Raw genomic sequence first — 17,917 nt, 5'->3', positions numbered from 1 at the left:
GCCTGATCGCCAGCCACTTAGCTCCATTAGGAATAGAATGCTGATTGAATGAAATCACCCAGAGTGGACCAGAGTTTTGATATGAAGAGGCAGTTCTGCATGTTCTGGAATAAAGCTGCCTGGGTTTGAATTTCAAATCCACCATTGACTGTGACTTGAATAAGTTACTTTTCTGTGCCTTAGTTTCCTCTTAGGAAAAAAAGGGATAATAAAAATACCTACTTTTGTAAGACTGAAGAGGATAAAATGTGATAACATTTGATGCTTAGCATAGTCCCTTGAAACCCTGGTGGCGTAGTGGTTAAGTGCTACAGCTGCTAACCAAGAGGTCGGCAGTTCGAATCCACCAGGCGCTCCTTGGAAACTCTATCGGGCAGTTCTACTCTGTCCTGTAGGGTCATTGAGTCAGAATCGACTCAACAGCAGTCGTTAGTGGGCAGCATAGTCCCTGGCACATAACAAGTGCTGAATAAAATGACAGCTGCTGTTGTCATTATTATTGTTATTACAGTGGTTAAGAGCAAGGGCTTTGAGGTCAAATCTGGGTTCAAAATCCAGCTTCACTACCTGTCCATTATATGAACTTGGGCTACGTCCAGATCTCTGTGCAACTTAATTTCCCTGCTCTAACTCAATCACAAATATGTATGACATGCCTACTCTGTGCAAGGTTCCGTGCTTGACCCTGGGCAGCTAAAGGTGAATAAAAGACACAGTCTCCGCCCTCATGGAACTTAGAGTCTAGGGAGGGAGACAGACACAAATGTAAAATCACAAGGAGATGTAACAAGTGTTACAAAAGATATCTATGCAGGTCTCTGTAAATAGGGAGTATGCCGTAATCAGAGAGGTCAGAAGAAGAGTCACCGAGAAAATGCACTTGAGTGTGAGGGAAGAGCGTTCCAGGTGGAACAGCATCTGCAAAGGCTCTGTGGACCAAAGAACACAGGGAATATAAGAAAAGGCTAGGATGGTTAGTGTGGCTAAGAATGGAGGGGGGGTAGTGCAAGGTCAGGATGGAGCAGTAGGCAGGGTCAGACCACATAAGACCTTTGTGAAAGAGCACTCTAAAACTGAGGTGCTTGACATAACCAACATGGCTGACACAGGTCTGAATCAGACTCCGTTCTGTCATAGGCTTCTGCTTTTTAGAGTATGTGATCCATGCTCACACACTTGACCAAGATAACGTATCCTGCAACATTCTGAGGTGACCCAAGTAGAACATGGCAGGAAACGGAAGAAACCAGCTCCGAAATGCGGGAGACTATGGCTAAACTTGAATATTCCAGGCAAAAGAAATTCTTGATAAATGAGCCTTAGGAGAACATGCTGAATGTAAACTAATCAAATGAACCCCATATTCATCCCAGTTCTGTACAACGTTCTGCAAGATTGAGCACAAAAGATGTACCTTTATGCTTCCTCTTCAAAACGCCATTTTGGTTCTTCCTGATTTGCAAATCTTTGAATCTGAATAAAACTCTTATTTTACAGAAACTGTTTCATTCTTAACAATTACTTGGTGTCAAAAGTGGGATCAAAGCAACCAGCCTATGGCCTTGAAGCCCCAGTCAGATACCGATGAAGGATCCCATTGGGCCCTTTTAGTCTCTCCATCTCCGTGAGAATTTTTGGAGGCTGTTCGGTCAGTCCTCTTGGATCTTGAGCTCCATCTCGTTACACTGCAGCTCAGCTCTGTTTCGTTCGATTTTCGTTTCTGCCTGCAGACATTTGTCGCTTTTTGCGTTGTCATGGGTTCTGCAGAATCTAAGCCTGCAGATTTTCCTAGCGGATTTCCTGCTTGTTACATGTCCAAGACTTACAGGCCTCGGTCATGCTTGCATTTAGAACTCTGGCAGGCCTTGACCAAAGACAGTTTGTCTAACCAGGAGCCACTTTTGGGTTCGTTTGAATCAGAAAAATTGGTATAGCTGAGATCTAAATTACAGAAATGCAGAATTAAACAAAAGGTTTGGGATGTTTATTTGGATTGGCATTTAGAAGCTTCTAAATGTGTCAATGATTCTAAATTGGTTTCTTTACAAGACATGGTATCCAAATTAACCAAGATTAGTAAGTCTCTTAAGGAGGAAACACACAAAACAGTCCATGAGTCCACTCCTGATGCTTCTGCTCTTCCTCCATCTATGTACCCAACTCTCCCTGTGTATCCTGGAAAGGATCCTGGTCTGTCTGAAATGCTGTTTGCAAATGATGGCCTGCCTCTTGACCCTAAACCTCCTCTAGAGTCTCAGATGCCCTTTAAGGTCAAATAAGTTGAAGGGCAAGAGAACAAACCCCCTGTAATTACTTTCTCTCCCTGATCTAAAGCTGAGTTAAAAGCAATAGCTGATGGGTTTCCCAAACCCTTTGAGGACCCTCAAAAATTTAAAGAGGAATTTTGCATTTTAATTCAGTTTTACCAACCTGGTCTGGCTGATCTGGGTCAGTTAATCCATATGCTGGTTGGACCAGGAGAAGCACAAAACAGAATTTTTATGTCACTTAGACCCACCCAGGACATTGGAGGAAACAGAAGGAATCAGCTCTGGAATGCAGGAAAGTGTAGCCACGGTTGAATACCCCAGGCAACAGAAATTCTTGATAAATGAGTCTTAGGGGAGCATGTTGAATGTCAGCCAAACAAATGTACCCCTGTACTCTTCCCAGCTCTGTACAAAGTTCTGCAAAATTGAGTATAAAAGATGTATGCTTATGCTCCCTTTTTGGAATGCCATTTTGAACTCTTATTTTGGTGCTTCCCAATTTGCAAATCTTTAAATCTGAATAAAATTCTTATTTTATAGAAACTGTTTTGTTTTTAATGCTTTTTATCTAGTTTTGTCTTTGCCCAAAGAGCAACAGGAAGCTATTGAAGGGTTTCAAATGGTATGTATGTGTGTAGGTGAGACACTGCCTGTTTGCATTTTTAAAAGATTATAGCCATATGGATAATGGAAAGGAAGAAGACCAGAGATGGTAAGTGCCGATGCATTAAGAAACTAGTGCAGTAGGTTCAAGTCAGAATGTTTGGTGACTTGAGCTTGAATTCTTGCAAATAGGGAAATATACCCCAGGTTTCGAACTAGGGAGTTTAAGTCAATGATTATGAGTTTTTGGGTCATCCTGAGCATCTTCCCCCAAAATGCACAAATGTAGCACATCTGATCATCTGATATTCTGTATACAGTCGGGGGACTCATAGATCAAGAGATGCCATGACCATGGGCCATAGCTATTAGGTCAAACTACCTGCATAAGACAGGAAAGCTTGAAAAACTCTTAGAAAGTCTTGGAATGTATCTTGACCCCTTTGTTTTATAGGGACCTCTGGCCTGAAGGTTATACTCTGCTTGTCAGACCTTCCTTCTCTGTTTTCTTCTCCTCTTATCTCCACATCCAATATCCTAGTTTTTCTAGCCCCAGGAACAGGGCTGCCTGCTGATTAACAAATAGTCTTTGTTCCATTCACCCATCAGATCTTTATAAAAAAATTCACCTCTTTTCCCATTCTTGTAATTGTTTCAAGGAGAAAGTAGATGGAAACATGAGCAAGGAATGGTCTCAGGACTATTTATACCTGGAACCTACGATGGATTTCTCCAACAACAAAAAATGTTGTTTCCCCAGCATTCCCCAGAAGAATGGATTTCCACAACAATAAAGCAAAGATGAGATTTCTAGGCTGAAATATACTATTCATTTAGCCCAATACATCGTCACTAACAATTTAGGGGGGCATCAACAATGTTTCCTAAGAGTCTTGTGTTACTGTTGTTGTTGGTTGCCATGAAGTTGATTCCTACTCATGGTGACCCCATGTGTGCAGAACAGAACTGTTCCATAGGGTTTTTAAGGCTATGACCTTTTGGAAGGAGATCGTCTGGCCTGTCTTCTGAGGCACCTCTGATGGGGTATGGAACATCAACCTTTTGGCTAGTAGTTGAGCGCTTACCGTTTGCACTGCCCAGGGACTCCCATAACCCAGGATTATTTAAGACTGGTATTAGTCTTAGAACTCTTTTTTACTGGTCTACAATGAAACAAGCTCAGAAATTGAAAGTAGGCATTAAAAACTTTTTTAGCAAATTGTCAGCAATTTTATGTCTGTTGAATCTAATAATAATAAATAAATTTGCACTTGTATGATAGATACCTTTTTTGGGGGGGGGTTGGTTTTTCTAGTAACTTATTTTTATCATAATTTACAAAAGTATTAGGCCATGAGGATTGGAAAGTAAAATAACCAATCCTTCATGACATTGCTGCAGCCAGCTGAAAGTTTCCTGATTCTTTCCTTACTGATGTGAGTGACAAAATGGAAACTTTATTCACGAATGCCTCTACACAGGACTGAAAATGACCCTGAAAGGACTAGGGGCTGTTGAAACCTGAGTTTTGGTTCTGAATTTTTGCTGTAATGATACATAGTACAGAATCCCCCTTCAGGAATGAAGGACATCTTCCTCCCCCCATCCCAATTGCTGCTAGCTGGCAGCCCTCAGCTCTCACCCCTATTTGGGAGTTGCCACATTGCCCAAGGGCATGTCCTCTTCCCAGGCAGCCCATATTCAATGATGGATCAACACAGGGTATAATAAAAGCTATATTCTAGCCCTCTCCCAAAACCCACAACTCTGAAAGGCTATCCCAGTTTTATAGGTTCCTGTGGGGTCAACTGAGACCACCGTTAAGACTGTATCAGAGCCCAATTTCTCCTCCTGTCCAATCTTGTTTTCTTTCCTTCCCTTCCAAAGGTGTTGATCTCAAGAGTACTCCTTAATAAAATTCCTACACACTGACATCCGTCTCAGAGTCTGCTTCCTAGGGAACCTAGCTTTTGGTATTATTTAACAATAATATGACCTCAAGGGTCATAATGAGAACTAACGAAATCATGTGCTTTGAATGATGATACCATAGTAAGAAATACCATTTACTGAGTACCCACCATGTGCCAAACATGGTACTAGGTACATTAATACACAATCTGTAATCTTCACATCAAACCTACAAGATTGGTATTTTTATGCTTATTGTACATATGAGGAAACTGAAGCTCAAAGAAGTTGCCAACAGGGAAGCGATGGTGCTCAGACAGGCCAGTATGATTTCAGAGCCTACACTCTTTCCACTTTGCATCCTGCAACTCTTACAAAAGTTAGGTACTGTTACTGATGATGACAAAGGCAATGCTATATGACACCAAACTTGAAGCAAGAATAAGTAGGGAAGGTAAGAGGTAAGGGTTGAGAAAACTTATGGTTTGCCATTTATTTACGTACAAATAAATAGAAACTATAGCATACGGCTCATTAGAACCACGATGATAAATTTTACATTACACTCAACACTAACTAGACCTCTAGTATTAGAGTATGGTGTCCAGAGTTCCAGCCATTATACAATTTAAGAGAAGCCTAAAGAGCTCAAGGAAAGTTCAGAAGAAAATAAAAAAGACAGTTCAGTTGTCAGAAGCAAAATCTGATCCGTGTGGTAATGTTAAAGAGCTCTAATTAGTTGGTATAGAGAAGAAAAAGTTGATGGATAGTTATTCAAATAAACTAAACTTCATTTTAACTTTGTTCCCTTATAATGAGATCCTCTTACTTCAGCAATCAAATTCCCTTGGATGTGGTCTAAAATTGAACAGTTTTATGCTGAATTCTGCACAAAAAGGTTACAAATGCATATCAAGGTTGTTATCTGAAGGGAGATGACCAGTCATTCTTCATCTTACAGGAAGTAACTTTATATAACAGTGCAAGAAAGAGGTTAGAAGTACTAGGTAATTTATAAGGAAAATTATTCTGATTTTGAAGATTGTGCAGTAATAAAATGTACTATTTATAAAATCTTCATTAGGAGACTTCATCTTCTGAGGTCAGGCACTTTACTTGAATGCAGAAGAATAGATGGAACAGATTGACCATTTTCCAGGAAAACTTTATGCGTCTATGTATTCTCTTATTTAGGAACTGCTTGGGCAATTAACTACTAACCAATCAATCGTTCAAACCATCAACAGTCACTAAATATTTACAAGGTAATGAAGTATTCTGGGTATTGTTAGGGATGCAAGAAACATACAGAACGTAATCTTGCCCTCAGGAGTTTACAGTCTTATTGAAGAAACAATTCACCAAAGTAGTAAACAGTGATAAAAGAAGACAAAATATAATAAAATACTACCTTTGTGATATAAAGTAAGTGCTTTAGGGATTTAAAAAATAGTAAAATAAATGGGATTACACAAGTAAGGATTACTGGAGGTGATAAAATTTAACTGGACCTTTGAACAGAGGATGGATTTGCGTATACGGACAGGTATTCCAAATGTCAGCAACATAATAAACAAAGGCAGAAATATGAAAGTCCACTCATTCATTTAGTCAATCAGTGTTACTTAAGTTCCTCCTAGGTGTTGGGCACTGTGTTAGGTCCTGGGGCTTGAGTTAATCTGGACCTGATCCTTGCCCTGAGGAATTACAATTCAACAGGGAACAGTAAAATGATCCACAAAGCGACCCTATGCACAACAGAACGAAATAGCGACCCTCTGCACAATGGAATGAAACAATTCCCCGTCTTGCACCATCCTCACAAACCTTGTTATGTTTGAGCCTGGTCCTGCGCCATCCTCACAATCTTTGCTATGCTCGAGCCCATCGTTGTAGCCACTGAGTCAATCCATCTCGTTGAGGGTCTTCCTCTTTTTCACTGGCCCTCTACTTTATCCAGCATGATGTCCTTCTCCCTTCTGATAACATGTCCAAAGTATGTGAGATGTAGTCTTGTCATCCTTGCTTTTAAGGAACATTCTGGTTGTACTTCTTCCAAGGCAGATTTGTTCATTCCTTCGGCAGTCCATGCTATACATTCAATATTCTTCGTCAACACCACAACTCAAAGGCATCAATTCTTCTTTGGTCTTCCTTATTCATCGTCCAGCTTTTACATGCATATGAAGCGACTGAAAACACCACAGCTTGGGTCAGGTGCACCTTAGTCCTTAAGGTGACATCTTTGTTTTTCAACACTTTAAAGAGGTCCTTTGAAGCAGATTTGCCCAATGCAATGCGTCTTTTGATTTCTTCGCTGCTGCTTCCGTGGGTGTTGACTGTGTATCCAAATAAAATGAAATCCTCGACAACCTCAATCTTTTCTCCGTTTATTATGATGTTGCTCATTGGTCCAGTTGTGAGGATTTTGTTTTCTTTATGTTGAGGTGCAATCCATACTGAAGGCTGTGGTCTTCGATCTTCATTAGTAAGTACTTCAAGTCCTCTTCACTTTCAGCAAGCCAGGTTGTGTCATTTACATATTGTAGGTTGTTAATGAGTCTTCCACCGATCCTAATGCCCCATTCTTCTTCATACAGTCCAGCTTCTTGGATTATTTGCTCAGCATCAGACTGAATAGGTATGGTGAAAGGATAAAATCCTGACATACACCTTTCTGGACTTTAAACTATGTGCTATCCCCTCATTCTGTTTGAACAACTGCCTCTTGATCCATGTACAGATTCCTCATGAGTACAATTAAATGTTCTGGAATTTCCATTCTTTGCAATGTTATCCATAATTTGTTATGATCCAGACAGTTGAATGCCTTTGCATAGTCAACAAAACATAGGTAAACATCTTTCTGGTATTCTCTGCTTTCAGCCAGGATCCATCTAACATCAGCAATGATATCCCTGGTTCCATGTCCTCTTCTAAATACAGTTTCAATTTCTGGCAGTTCCCTGTCGATATACTGCTGCAGCTGCTTTTGAATGATCTTTAGCAAAATTTTGCTTGCATGTGATATTAATGACATTGTTCAATAATTTCCACATTTGCAAACTGTGTACGTACGTAAAGAGAGAACAAACACACTGTATGATGAGGTGAGAACACTGCTTAGCTTCCACCTGCTTTCCAAAGCATATAGATACCTTTTCAACAAGTGATATAGAAAACCAGGTATCAGGACACTTTCCTAAACACACAACTAGCTCTTATCAAGCACTCAATTGAGAGAAGTTATATTGAGGATTGTCTCAGACACATGCAATCCATCTAGTCTCTACATAACAGTAAAGGGTACTTGGATTATGTTGGACCATGAAGAAACTTAGTATCTGTTTTGCCCCTCATAAAACTGTCTACATGGAGTTTCACTGTAATGTTTTGCCTTCATGTAGGTCATGCCGAAAACACTCCATGTGAAGTGCATGCTGTGTTAGTTTGTTGAGGGCACTGTCTACTCCTTCATTCGGTGTGTTTTATATAAAGTGTGTAAAGTAAGAGCTAAGAATAACCTTTATTTTCCTACAGAGTGTTTCTTCCTTTTTGATAGTGAGAGCTATATACAACTTATTGTGTTTCCCTTTTTGTCTCGGATGTTAAAGACTCAGAATCAAATTTAATTTCAATTACAAGTAATTTTATTTGGCCTTATACTTGAAAAATTTGAAGCATCTTGTTCTCCAGTCTTGATATCCCCTTTTATTTTACTGTATGTGGTTTTATATTTTAAGACCCCCTCTGGGAGATGAAAAGTCCATGCTGCACCTGCCTAGCCACAATCCCATCTGAAGCAAATGGCCAGAAATGCCTAAGTTGGCAGCTTTGTGTCACAGAATCATACTACACTACTTCCAGGCTGCTGTCTGTCTTGAAGGCAGCGGCCTCCTACATTTAGGCCAGCCAAGGCCTGTGCGACAGAGCTCTGCCCATCAATGACACTTCACCGGATGCATGAATGGAAAATAGTCTGATTCTGCCTTTTGAAAGATGAGTACAACAAGCAGAGAGCGAAACAATCACACAGAGAAAGATCAAGTCATGAGTATGGCAGAGCTGTTAGACTGGAGAACAGTGGAAGCCAGCTGCTGAGGAGACAATAGATGTCTTTGTCACAGTGACTGTGGTGCATTGAATTAGTTAATATGGCCCTTCTAGTACCGTCGAGTCATAGTCTTTGTAATTATGACTGAGTGAAGACTATGCAAACGAGGTGCTTGTGGCCCACTAAGGGGATTGGAGAGCTTGCTAATAACGTAAATAAGGTGCAGGGCACCTTTGTGGGGGTGGGATCATGCAAATAAGGGGACTGGTCTGTTCTGCCATTCTGCTAGGCTTAAAAAAGCAGTCAATCCCAGAGCTGGGGGTGGGGGAGAATCTACTACCACCAAAAAAGAAGACCTAGGAGTGGAGTGCATCCACTGGATATGTGATCCCTGTGCTGAGACCTCCTAGACCCAAGAGACAGAGAGAGAGAGAACTGTAACACTCGAGATAGTGAGAGATGGCAAGAAGCAGCAGCAGAGAAATGGCAGGAGCAGAGGCAGCTGAACTAGAAGACTGGCAGTAGATGGCGCGGTGGGCTTCCTGGCCCACAGAGAAAGGCCGTTACAGTGGGTGTGCCACTCACAAAGCAAGAGAGGTGAGTGCCTTCGGGCAGAAGGCTTCCTGGCAAAGTAGGGTCCCTCTGGGCACTTGAGGGGGGAGCTATGCTCATCGACCCAAGGAAAAAGACCGCTGAGTGCCTTTGGGCTGAAGCTTACTGGCAGAGTGGGGTGTCTCTGGGCAGAGCTGAAAGAGCTTTGTAACACTTGCCTGGGCAAGACAGAGGTCATGGGGCTAGAGAGAGGAGTTCCTGTAGACATGGCTGAGAAGAGGCTGGACTGACTGAAGAACTGTATCCCGAGCGTTTCTGAACCTAACCTAATCTGTTACTTGCTTAATAAACCCCGTAACTGTGAGTATTGTCTGTGAGTTTCTGTGCCCGTTGCAGCAAATTATAGAACACAGCAGAGAAGTAGAGAGTGCCGTGGTTGGTGTCAGAATTGGTAAAAAAAAAAAAAAAAAAAAAAAGATGGAGGGTGGGGGCATATCTGGCCTCCTCCTCACAGGAATCAGCTTTGGGCTGTTGATCTTGACTGTCCTTTCCCCCTAGTGAAGTAGGAGGAGGTCAGATCCACTACCACACTATTTTTACCGTGATGGACTAAAAGAATTGCTGTTTAGCCATTGAATTTGCTAATTATCACCTAAAATGTAATTTTTCATGAAGTCTTGCTCTTGAGACTCTCTCTTCTCTGTGTTTATAGTAGAATAAATTTCCTTAACAGAGGTCAACTGAAAGTGTCTTCTTGATCATTAAAGGACTACTCTGGACAACTCAAATCATCTGCACAAAGACACATCACAACAATTTATATTGGAGAACAGCAAAAAGTGTTAGACAAGGATGAATAAATATCAAATAGAAGGCCCAAGAAGAGTCTATTTCTTTAAAAAGTGTTGTAGTTTCAGAAATACCATATTCTAGTATCTAATTTAACAGCCACCAACAATTCATCACTTAACAAAATCTGTAGCTCAGTCATAATAAAATAAAAAAACCTTTGTCAAGTTCCAAAATATCTTCATTTGGGTTTGTCAAATGTTTTAATTTCCCTGGAAAGCAAATCAGAGGTGAATGGAAGGGGTGAAAAGACACAAAATCACTTTTAAGTTCAACAGGTATAAAAAGAGAGTGATTCCTCCACCTACTAACAAATGATACTAACACAGCAACTTCTAGTCAGCTGACATTTGCCTTCAGCTGATCATTTTATAAAGCATGTTAGCTTCCTAACTTACACCCCCACTTACTGGCCTTCCATACATGCTATGTTTTATTGATCTAGCTAAAGGGCCATTCCACACATTCTAGTTGTTACTCTCTGGTATCAGATAATGTGATAACCTGGATTCAAGTTTCAAGAGAAGAGAGCCCCTTTATATTTATGGTGCTAACTGGAAATAGTTGCATGTTTGAAAAGTGAGAACAAAAAAGTAAAAAAAAGACTATTGTTTTACTTTTACTAATGATGTTCTTGAATCATTCTGAGCAGTTAGGAGGATGGGATTCTTTTGCTTTATAATCATAATTTAAAAGAATAAAGGATGAATACCAATGCTAATCACGCCAACAGGGCAACATACTTCAAATCATCATTCTCTAAGCCCTGCAGTCACACACCTACACTCTTTGGGGCCCAGTTCAAACTCTACAGATCGGGCAAGAAGAGTTGTAAATTTTTCCACGTGCAAATCTTACTTTTTCCAAAAGTAGGCATGGCTTAGCATGCTGTTCATTTTCTTTCTTTAGAACTTTTAGGAGCAATTATGTCCTGAGGATATAAAGATGGTAAAGCAAAGGTAAGTGAGTGTACAACAAGCATCCCATTGAAAGGAGCAGCAAGATGTGTGGGTTCACAGGATGGAAAACCACAGAACAAAGACTGATAACCTGTAATGATAAACACAAAGATGGACAGAGTAAGGCAAAATCATAGTGGCTATTTGCCCAGTTGAAAACTACAAGAACAGACAGGATATTCTTCCATGCGAGGTGACTGGATGTTGCTATGGCAGCACAACTGCGCTATAAGGTGCGGCGGCAGGCACAGCTCTGACAGCCCAGGTTGCCAGGTGGTTTTTCCAGAAGGTGTGTGTACTTCTGTAACGTAAGTGTAATTTGAGAACGGGGCCACTGTGCTCCCCGTGTCTCTTTATAACAACGTAGTAATTGTTAACAACTGAAGCATCATCACTCCTCCCTTGGGACTTTGCCAGCTCAAGGAGAGACAGTATCAATTTTCAGATGTTATCTTTCTAAGCAGCTCATTTCAGAAGTAGAGCTCCCTAGTTTTCTTAAAGCAAATGAACACCCTTTGGGTGCATTCTTAGAAGTAACTTCTCCTCTCCTTCCCCCAAACTAAACGCCAGGTTGTCTCCTCCTCCAGCTCCAACCAGGTGGTTCAACTACACTTGAGTTTTGTTTCCAAATGTAGAAATAGTTACTAAATGAGATGAGAGAGAGGCCTCGGGACAGGAAAGCATGAAATTGCAATGGCTGACAGCCAGGCTACTTTGCCACGCTGAAGGATCCACATCCTTCTTGTGTGGCTGCAGCCAGATTTAGGTGAGCGAAACACAGACTGCAAAAACATCATCTATGTAACACAGTCTATAGTGAAGTAAGTGCTACGAGCAGCTGCTCAGAACTGCTCCCAGAACTCAGAGCTGCTTAGAACAATTAGATGACAGAAACGTAACTGATGAAAAATTTTCCCGGTTCCTTATATTACAGATTTAAAATATTCTTATTTTTCCTATTGATGTTTGTATTTAAATGGGACACTGGTGACCCACCTAGGGGGGCTCAGGCAGGCTCTAGTCACTCCCTAAACTCCCTCCATTTTTTAATAAGGACAATTGGTATTTTTTCCATCTGACATAAAAGGCTATGTAAACCCACTTCAGGTCCTCTAATCTAACCTGGCTGCTTCCCTAATTCCATATATGAAGAGATTCTAGGGCTGTCACAGCTGCTGATGACACTTGTTTGTGGTTTTGGTTGAAGGCAGGGCTTCAAACCGGTTAGAACAGGCTCAGTCATGGCTGATGAAGTGAAATCAGAACAGACACAAATTTTTAAAATTTGGGTAAAGCAGAATGATAACTCGAACAGGAAAAATTACAGGTTGAAGCCCTGGAAAGGGAGACTCGGAAGAGGTGTAGTGAGATGTTTTAGGAGCCTGATGCGGGAGACTGGATAATCGCCAGGACTGTGGAGAGTGACATGCATTCAAAGTGGCAAGGTTGGCTGCCATCTTTGAGCAGGGCAGTGTTGTTTCCGACACTGCTGGTCAAGAGATTTGGTTGCTATGCAATGCACACGCTGCCCTTGTTTTCTAAGAGGGAGATTTTCTAGGAGGGCCTCGACCCGTAGTATTTCCCATTCCGGTTATCATTCTGCTTCATCCACGTTTTAAAAATTCAGGTCTGTTCGAGTTTCACTTTGTTGGCCACGGCTGAATGGAGCAGAACCAGTTCAAAGCCCTGGATGAAGGGGCCATGGCCCAAGCAACGATTCTGTCCACACTGCCTTCACAAGAAGAAACCACACATCCAGCTGATGGGCTGTGGACTCTGAGATTCTGCCTCCTCACTTTGTAAACTACCTAATTCCCCAGCTGAAGGAGAGGCAGCCCATGCCATCTACCACATGCCTGGTTGGTGGGCCTCCTCTGAAGCTTCCCAGCAGCTATGCTGTGGCATGGGAGGCTGGACTTCTGAGGCTCTCTGACCCATTCCATTTTCTGAGTCCATCACCTCAGCTAATTACAAACCACAGCATCACCCATCCCTAGCCTATGTACAACTCAGTAGGGCTGTGTTTGTAATAGAGGAGATTTAAATATTGAGAGATGGGCTCTTTCCCAAGGTTTCTTTACTGAGGACCCTATTTTGCCATGTAATGTTCAGTGTGGAATGTAAGGGACACTAATGAAATAGGTTCATGGAAAGTGATATTACAACTGTGGCAGGTCCAAGTCTCACAGTCCTGGAAGTGGATGGACATTAGTACTCCTTGGCAGGCCATCAGTTTGGTTTGGAGTTGATGTCACATTCATTTGTCTGGCTGCCAGTCTCCTGAAGGAAATACTGACCTTCTTGCTTTAGTTTTTTATTTTCTATTCGTTGTTCATCACTCGACAGGCTGCTTAGTATCAGAATTAAAGGCCCGTTGACTAAGTATTGCCAGTAGAGCCCTGGCTGTATTCAGTTTCTCTGGTACATTTTGGTAGATGACCAAGCCATGGATTTGGTGTTCCCTTCTCTCTTCTTATTCCTTTCTGGAAAGAGCTTAGATGGGCTGGGGAAGGATATTTGAAGTATTCTAATCCAATGTAAATGAATCCTGTGGTGGGTAAATAATTTTCCTCTCTCCTTTGCTCTCCTGGGGTATTTTGATGAATAATGCCTCTCAAATAAGTTTATAAATACTCCCCGAGAGGTAAGAAGAGTATTAAGCTCATTGCAGGTGTGCTTTAGTGTGGGGGGCAGAGCAAAGAGGAAAGAAATTCTCAAAGCCTTGAGGTTTCACAGAATTTTCTGGAAAGTTTTGAAGGCCACAGCTTAGAACAAAATGCTGGTGAAGTATGTATACAGCCTCATAAGATCAAGGTAGTCCATTCCTTCAATGTATTGGACGGGTGGTTAGACACCAATTATAGCATGTTTATTTAAAAAAACAACAAAAAGCATAATTAATCCCAACAAAAAGCATAATTAATCCATCAACTTCACCAAAAAATTAAAAAAAAAAATTTTGTTCCCTATCTGCCTCCCATTATCTTAAAGTCCAGTTCACAAACTACCTATGTACTGTAAAAGCCTTCTTCAATAAATATTCAGTCTTTTTGGACTCTACTGCAACTTGACCTTTAAATATCACGCTTTCCAGTATATTCTGTTACAATGTACTTGTGATCAGTCCATCATGGTTCGAGTTTTTCTTTGATTTCCCTCAAAGTTCCCATATTTTTCAACAAAAGTCTCTAATAATTGTAGGGAAATTTCTTACTGCTGCAGTGCCACCTACTGGTAGGACCTTCAGAAACCGGCTAGTTGCAGCTCAACTTTGACCGAGAATGTTTTGGAGAGTCTTTCTGACCTTTGGTTTTATGAAGTCCCAACTTCATTGTTATTTTGATCACTTTTCTTGATAGTGATTAAGGCTATTGCTGTAGGCTAAAGTCGGCAAGTAATAAAGAAAATATACGCCCTTATTCTGTTACCTTATATTGGCCCTGACTTCACCGACTTTGATTTTCTCTGTCCTATAACTGTAGCAAGGGCTCCAGATTGTGTGGGCAAGGGTTTGGATCTGGCGAAAATAACTTGGGGAGCTTCCACAGATCCTGAAAAATGGAAAAAAAAATCCCTACTTAACACTATATTTAATCTTGGCCAAAAGGACAAGAGGTAGAACCCTAAAACTAGGTTACGAGGGTCTTCTTTCTCCCAGGTGCTGCCACCCTCGCTTCCTGCCAAACACCAGATCATGCTCTCTTTTGCTTTCCAACAGGTTAAGAGTGGGTAGGCCACTCAAATTCTTATGCCTCCAGCCCCCGGGAGAGAAGAAGGTTTTGGGAAGAGCAAAGGGCATGGCAATTCCACTAGCACAAGTATCTCAACAGCTGCATTTGTTTATTTTCAATCAATTAAACTCCAGGTCCGCTCAGGAGCGCCAACAATTATATATAATGCATGGTGAAAAGAACAAGGGTCTGGTAGTGGAAACTAGGTCATTCTGCTGAGAGCTGCCAGGCAAATGATTGCACTGTAATATTAAAGTGACTTCCACATCCTCAGGGTTTAAGCTCCACTGGTTTTACTTTATCCTGATGGAAGTTTCTTGTTGTCTCTCTGAGAGACAATGAAGTGGGCAGGCAGATTCACAAGGCTGTGCCCATCCCCATACAAAGAGCACCAATGCTGAAATGCATTTTACCCAGGGCCTGAAACAATACACATTTGGTAAGTCCTTGCTTCTCATTTCTTTTAATCAAGTCCATCGTTGATTTTCAAAAGGTGATAGGGTCCCTTCCACCCTATAGAACAATAAAAGCTTTTTTTAAAAAAAAAAAAAGGGCAGGGGGTTTGAGTTCTAAGACAGTTGAAAGGCTTAGGCAGAGGCTAAGGATGGACAGTTGTGGGCTTCTGACTCCTACAATAATGGTAGTTTACACAATCAAATAAGCACGAGAGAAATGTCAGTTATCTAATGTGTTGCTCTCCTGCTATTTTAGTTCACCATCACCACTTCAGAACTCAAGAAGAACACCATGGTATTAAAGTAGGAAGGCCGATGGCACTGGCTTTGAGCCAAAGGCCTCCACCCTAGCATCCTCCTCAAATTTCCAAATTTGCTGACTCTACGTCTTCCCTTCCATAGCAAACTCAGAATATAGAGCCTGAGGTAAGGAAGTCGAGAAAAAGGACCATTCATTTCTAGACGTTCCACTAGGAACTTCCACATTTACTGTCTCTTTTAACACTCACAATAGAATGGATGGCCCCAACCCACCATCAGCGGGAATGGATTCAGTTGTTTTTCAGCAGTGCCTTGGGCTAAACCACTCACTATCTTATTCAGACTGTGGGAGGAACAAAGGCACACAGCTTTAAAGCCTGGCTGGACAGACTTAGGGGACTGACTGGTTAAGAGGCCAGGGAGTAGACATTTGCTGTTCTCATGGACTCATTAATGCCACATTTAACCAACTGAATTAACCAGACCAGGTGAGCAAATTACCTTTCAAAGTCAGTTTAGGGATTCCCGTCTAAGCACAAACTTCCTTTGTCTCAGGTAGATGAGTAAACCTTTCAACTTACTATGGGGGCTCTTCCTTCTAGTAGGTTTAAAGAAAATGTTGCTATTCACAACCTAACCTCCTTTTTATAAGACACCCTTCTGAATCCCTAGGATAACTCCTCTAACTCTACTTGGAATACAGAAAAACACACGATTTGCAGTTGAAACACTGGAGTGCCAAGTAGTTAGTTACTTCCCAGTCATGTAAGTAACTGTAACAGAGTTAGCTGCTATTACGCTGTTAAGGTAAAATGTTTATTTTTAAGTATGGAAAATGCCTGAACCTTCTCATGTCATGTTCATCAGTTTTTCTTTAAGGATCAGGAATACCAGAAAAGTCACAGAGTAGAAACAAATTCAAGGGAGTCTAGAGGCCCAGATTCATTTGGTGACAACAGCAGTAAATAACATGCTACCTGAACGAGATGAGAAGAATAATCTCCTTGTTACCTTAAGGGAGAAACAGGGGGAAAAATGTAGATAATAGAAGCCAGGAAGAAGTACGACTTCTCCTTGCTCTGTGGTTTTATGCTGATACCAAATGCAGGATGACTGACTCCTCACCAACAGCCAGTAAATATTAACTCATGGTCAAGATGCGAGCAAGCTGTAACCCTGAAGACAATGAGAAACAGTGGCAGGAGAGGCCTGGCAGCAGAGACCTGACAGCAGGAGAGGTCGACGTGGGCTTCCCGGCTCATGGAGAAAGCTGAGTGCCTTTGGGGAGAGGCCTAGGGCCAGGGAGAGATGTGTCTGGGAGCACAGCTGGGAAGAGACTGTCCTGATAGAAGAGCTGTATCCGGAGCCTGAATTGTACTGTTACTTTCCTAATAAACCTCATAATTGTGAGTATTGTCTGTGAGTTCTGTGTGGCCATTTGCAATGAATTATTGAACCCAGCAGAGAAGTAGAGAGTGGTGTGCAAGGGACAGATGGTGTCAGAATTAATAGAGATGGTGGAGATAGGAGGCTTGTCTGGCCTCCCCCTCATGGGAGCCAGCCTTGCGCTGTTGGTCTTGGTTCTCCTTCCCCGCTGTGGGGTTGGAGGAGGTCAGACACTGCCCCCAAGCTGTTTTTACACCTACCCTGTAGCACACTCCCTCTCTTGACTTCTCTACCTCCTGGTGTCTATAAGTTCCCTGGCAGTGGGAACCATCTTGTTCACCCTGTAGGTACCTCAGTGCCCAGCAGGCTCCTTTCTCCACAGTAGGAGCTCAATAATAAATATTTGTTAAATTGAATCTGAGTGACTTTCTTTCAACTTTCTGAAGACTAAGTAGTGTATTTTATGAATTATTACTCACAGCAAACTATCCCTGGACATTCTCAGATACCTGAACTGGGAGGCATTAGGCCCTTGGTGACTACCATGAAAACAGCACAAAAGGACTTAGGGTCTGTATCCATGATCACCTCCCGCAAGCCCCTCAACTTTCTGAGTATCAGTTTTCTCGTCTGAAAGACATGAAGGCCCGCCTCACGGGGTTGCTGTGAGGATTAAGTGAGAGATACTACACGTGGAAATACTACATAAACAGTGAAACACCAGTCAAACAGAGGGTATTTTTATTAAATGTTGCAAATCTGGTAGCGTTCTACCAGACTGGGAAATCTCATCTACTCCAAGTTTGCTTCAGAAAACCGTTCTACCCTAACCTGTCTCCATTTTAAAGAATGTAAGAAAAATACCCATTTGCCAATATTTCAAAAG

At 41.6% G+C, this 17,917-nt stretch overlaps 1 protein-coding gene across 14 annotated transcripts in view; it reads right to left on the bottom strand.

Annotated features, from left to right (window-relative positions):
* Nucleotides 1–17,917, bottom strand: part of TTLL5 (tubulin tyrosine ligase like 5) — a 333,448-nt gene that overhangs the window by 27,845 nt on the left and 287,686 nt on the right. For 5 of the 14 annotated variants that reach the window (XM_023546385.2, XM_023546381.2, XM_023546383.2 and 2 more), the window contains one exon: nt 9,851–14,749. The exons of 2 other annotated variants lie outside the window; for them this stretch is intronic. In XM_023546385.2, the coding sequence (XP_023402153.1) occupies nt 14,628–14,749 (122 nt within the window). In that variant the 3' untranslated portion in view covers nt 9,851–14,627. Of the gene's footprint in view, nt 1–9,849; nt 14,750–17,917 lie in introns of those variants that run through there. 7 more of the 14 variants (XM_064292769.1, XM_023546384.2, XM_064292771.1 and 4 more) reach the window with 3 other exon arrangements.

Source organism: Loxodonta africana, chromosome 10, assembly GCF_030014295.1.
Source record: "Loxodonta africana isolate mLoxAfr1 chromosome 10, mLoxAfr1.hap2, whole genome shotgun sequence".
Classification (NCBI taxonomy): Eukaryota; Metazoa; Chordata; class Mammalia; order Proboscidea; family Elephantidae; genus Loxodonta; species Loxodonta africana.
The sequence above is the reverse complement of the archived record's forward strand: the minus strand, read 5'-3'. Positions and strand labels throughout refer to the sequence as shown.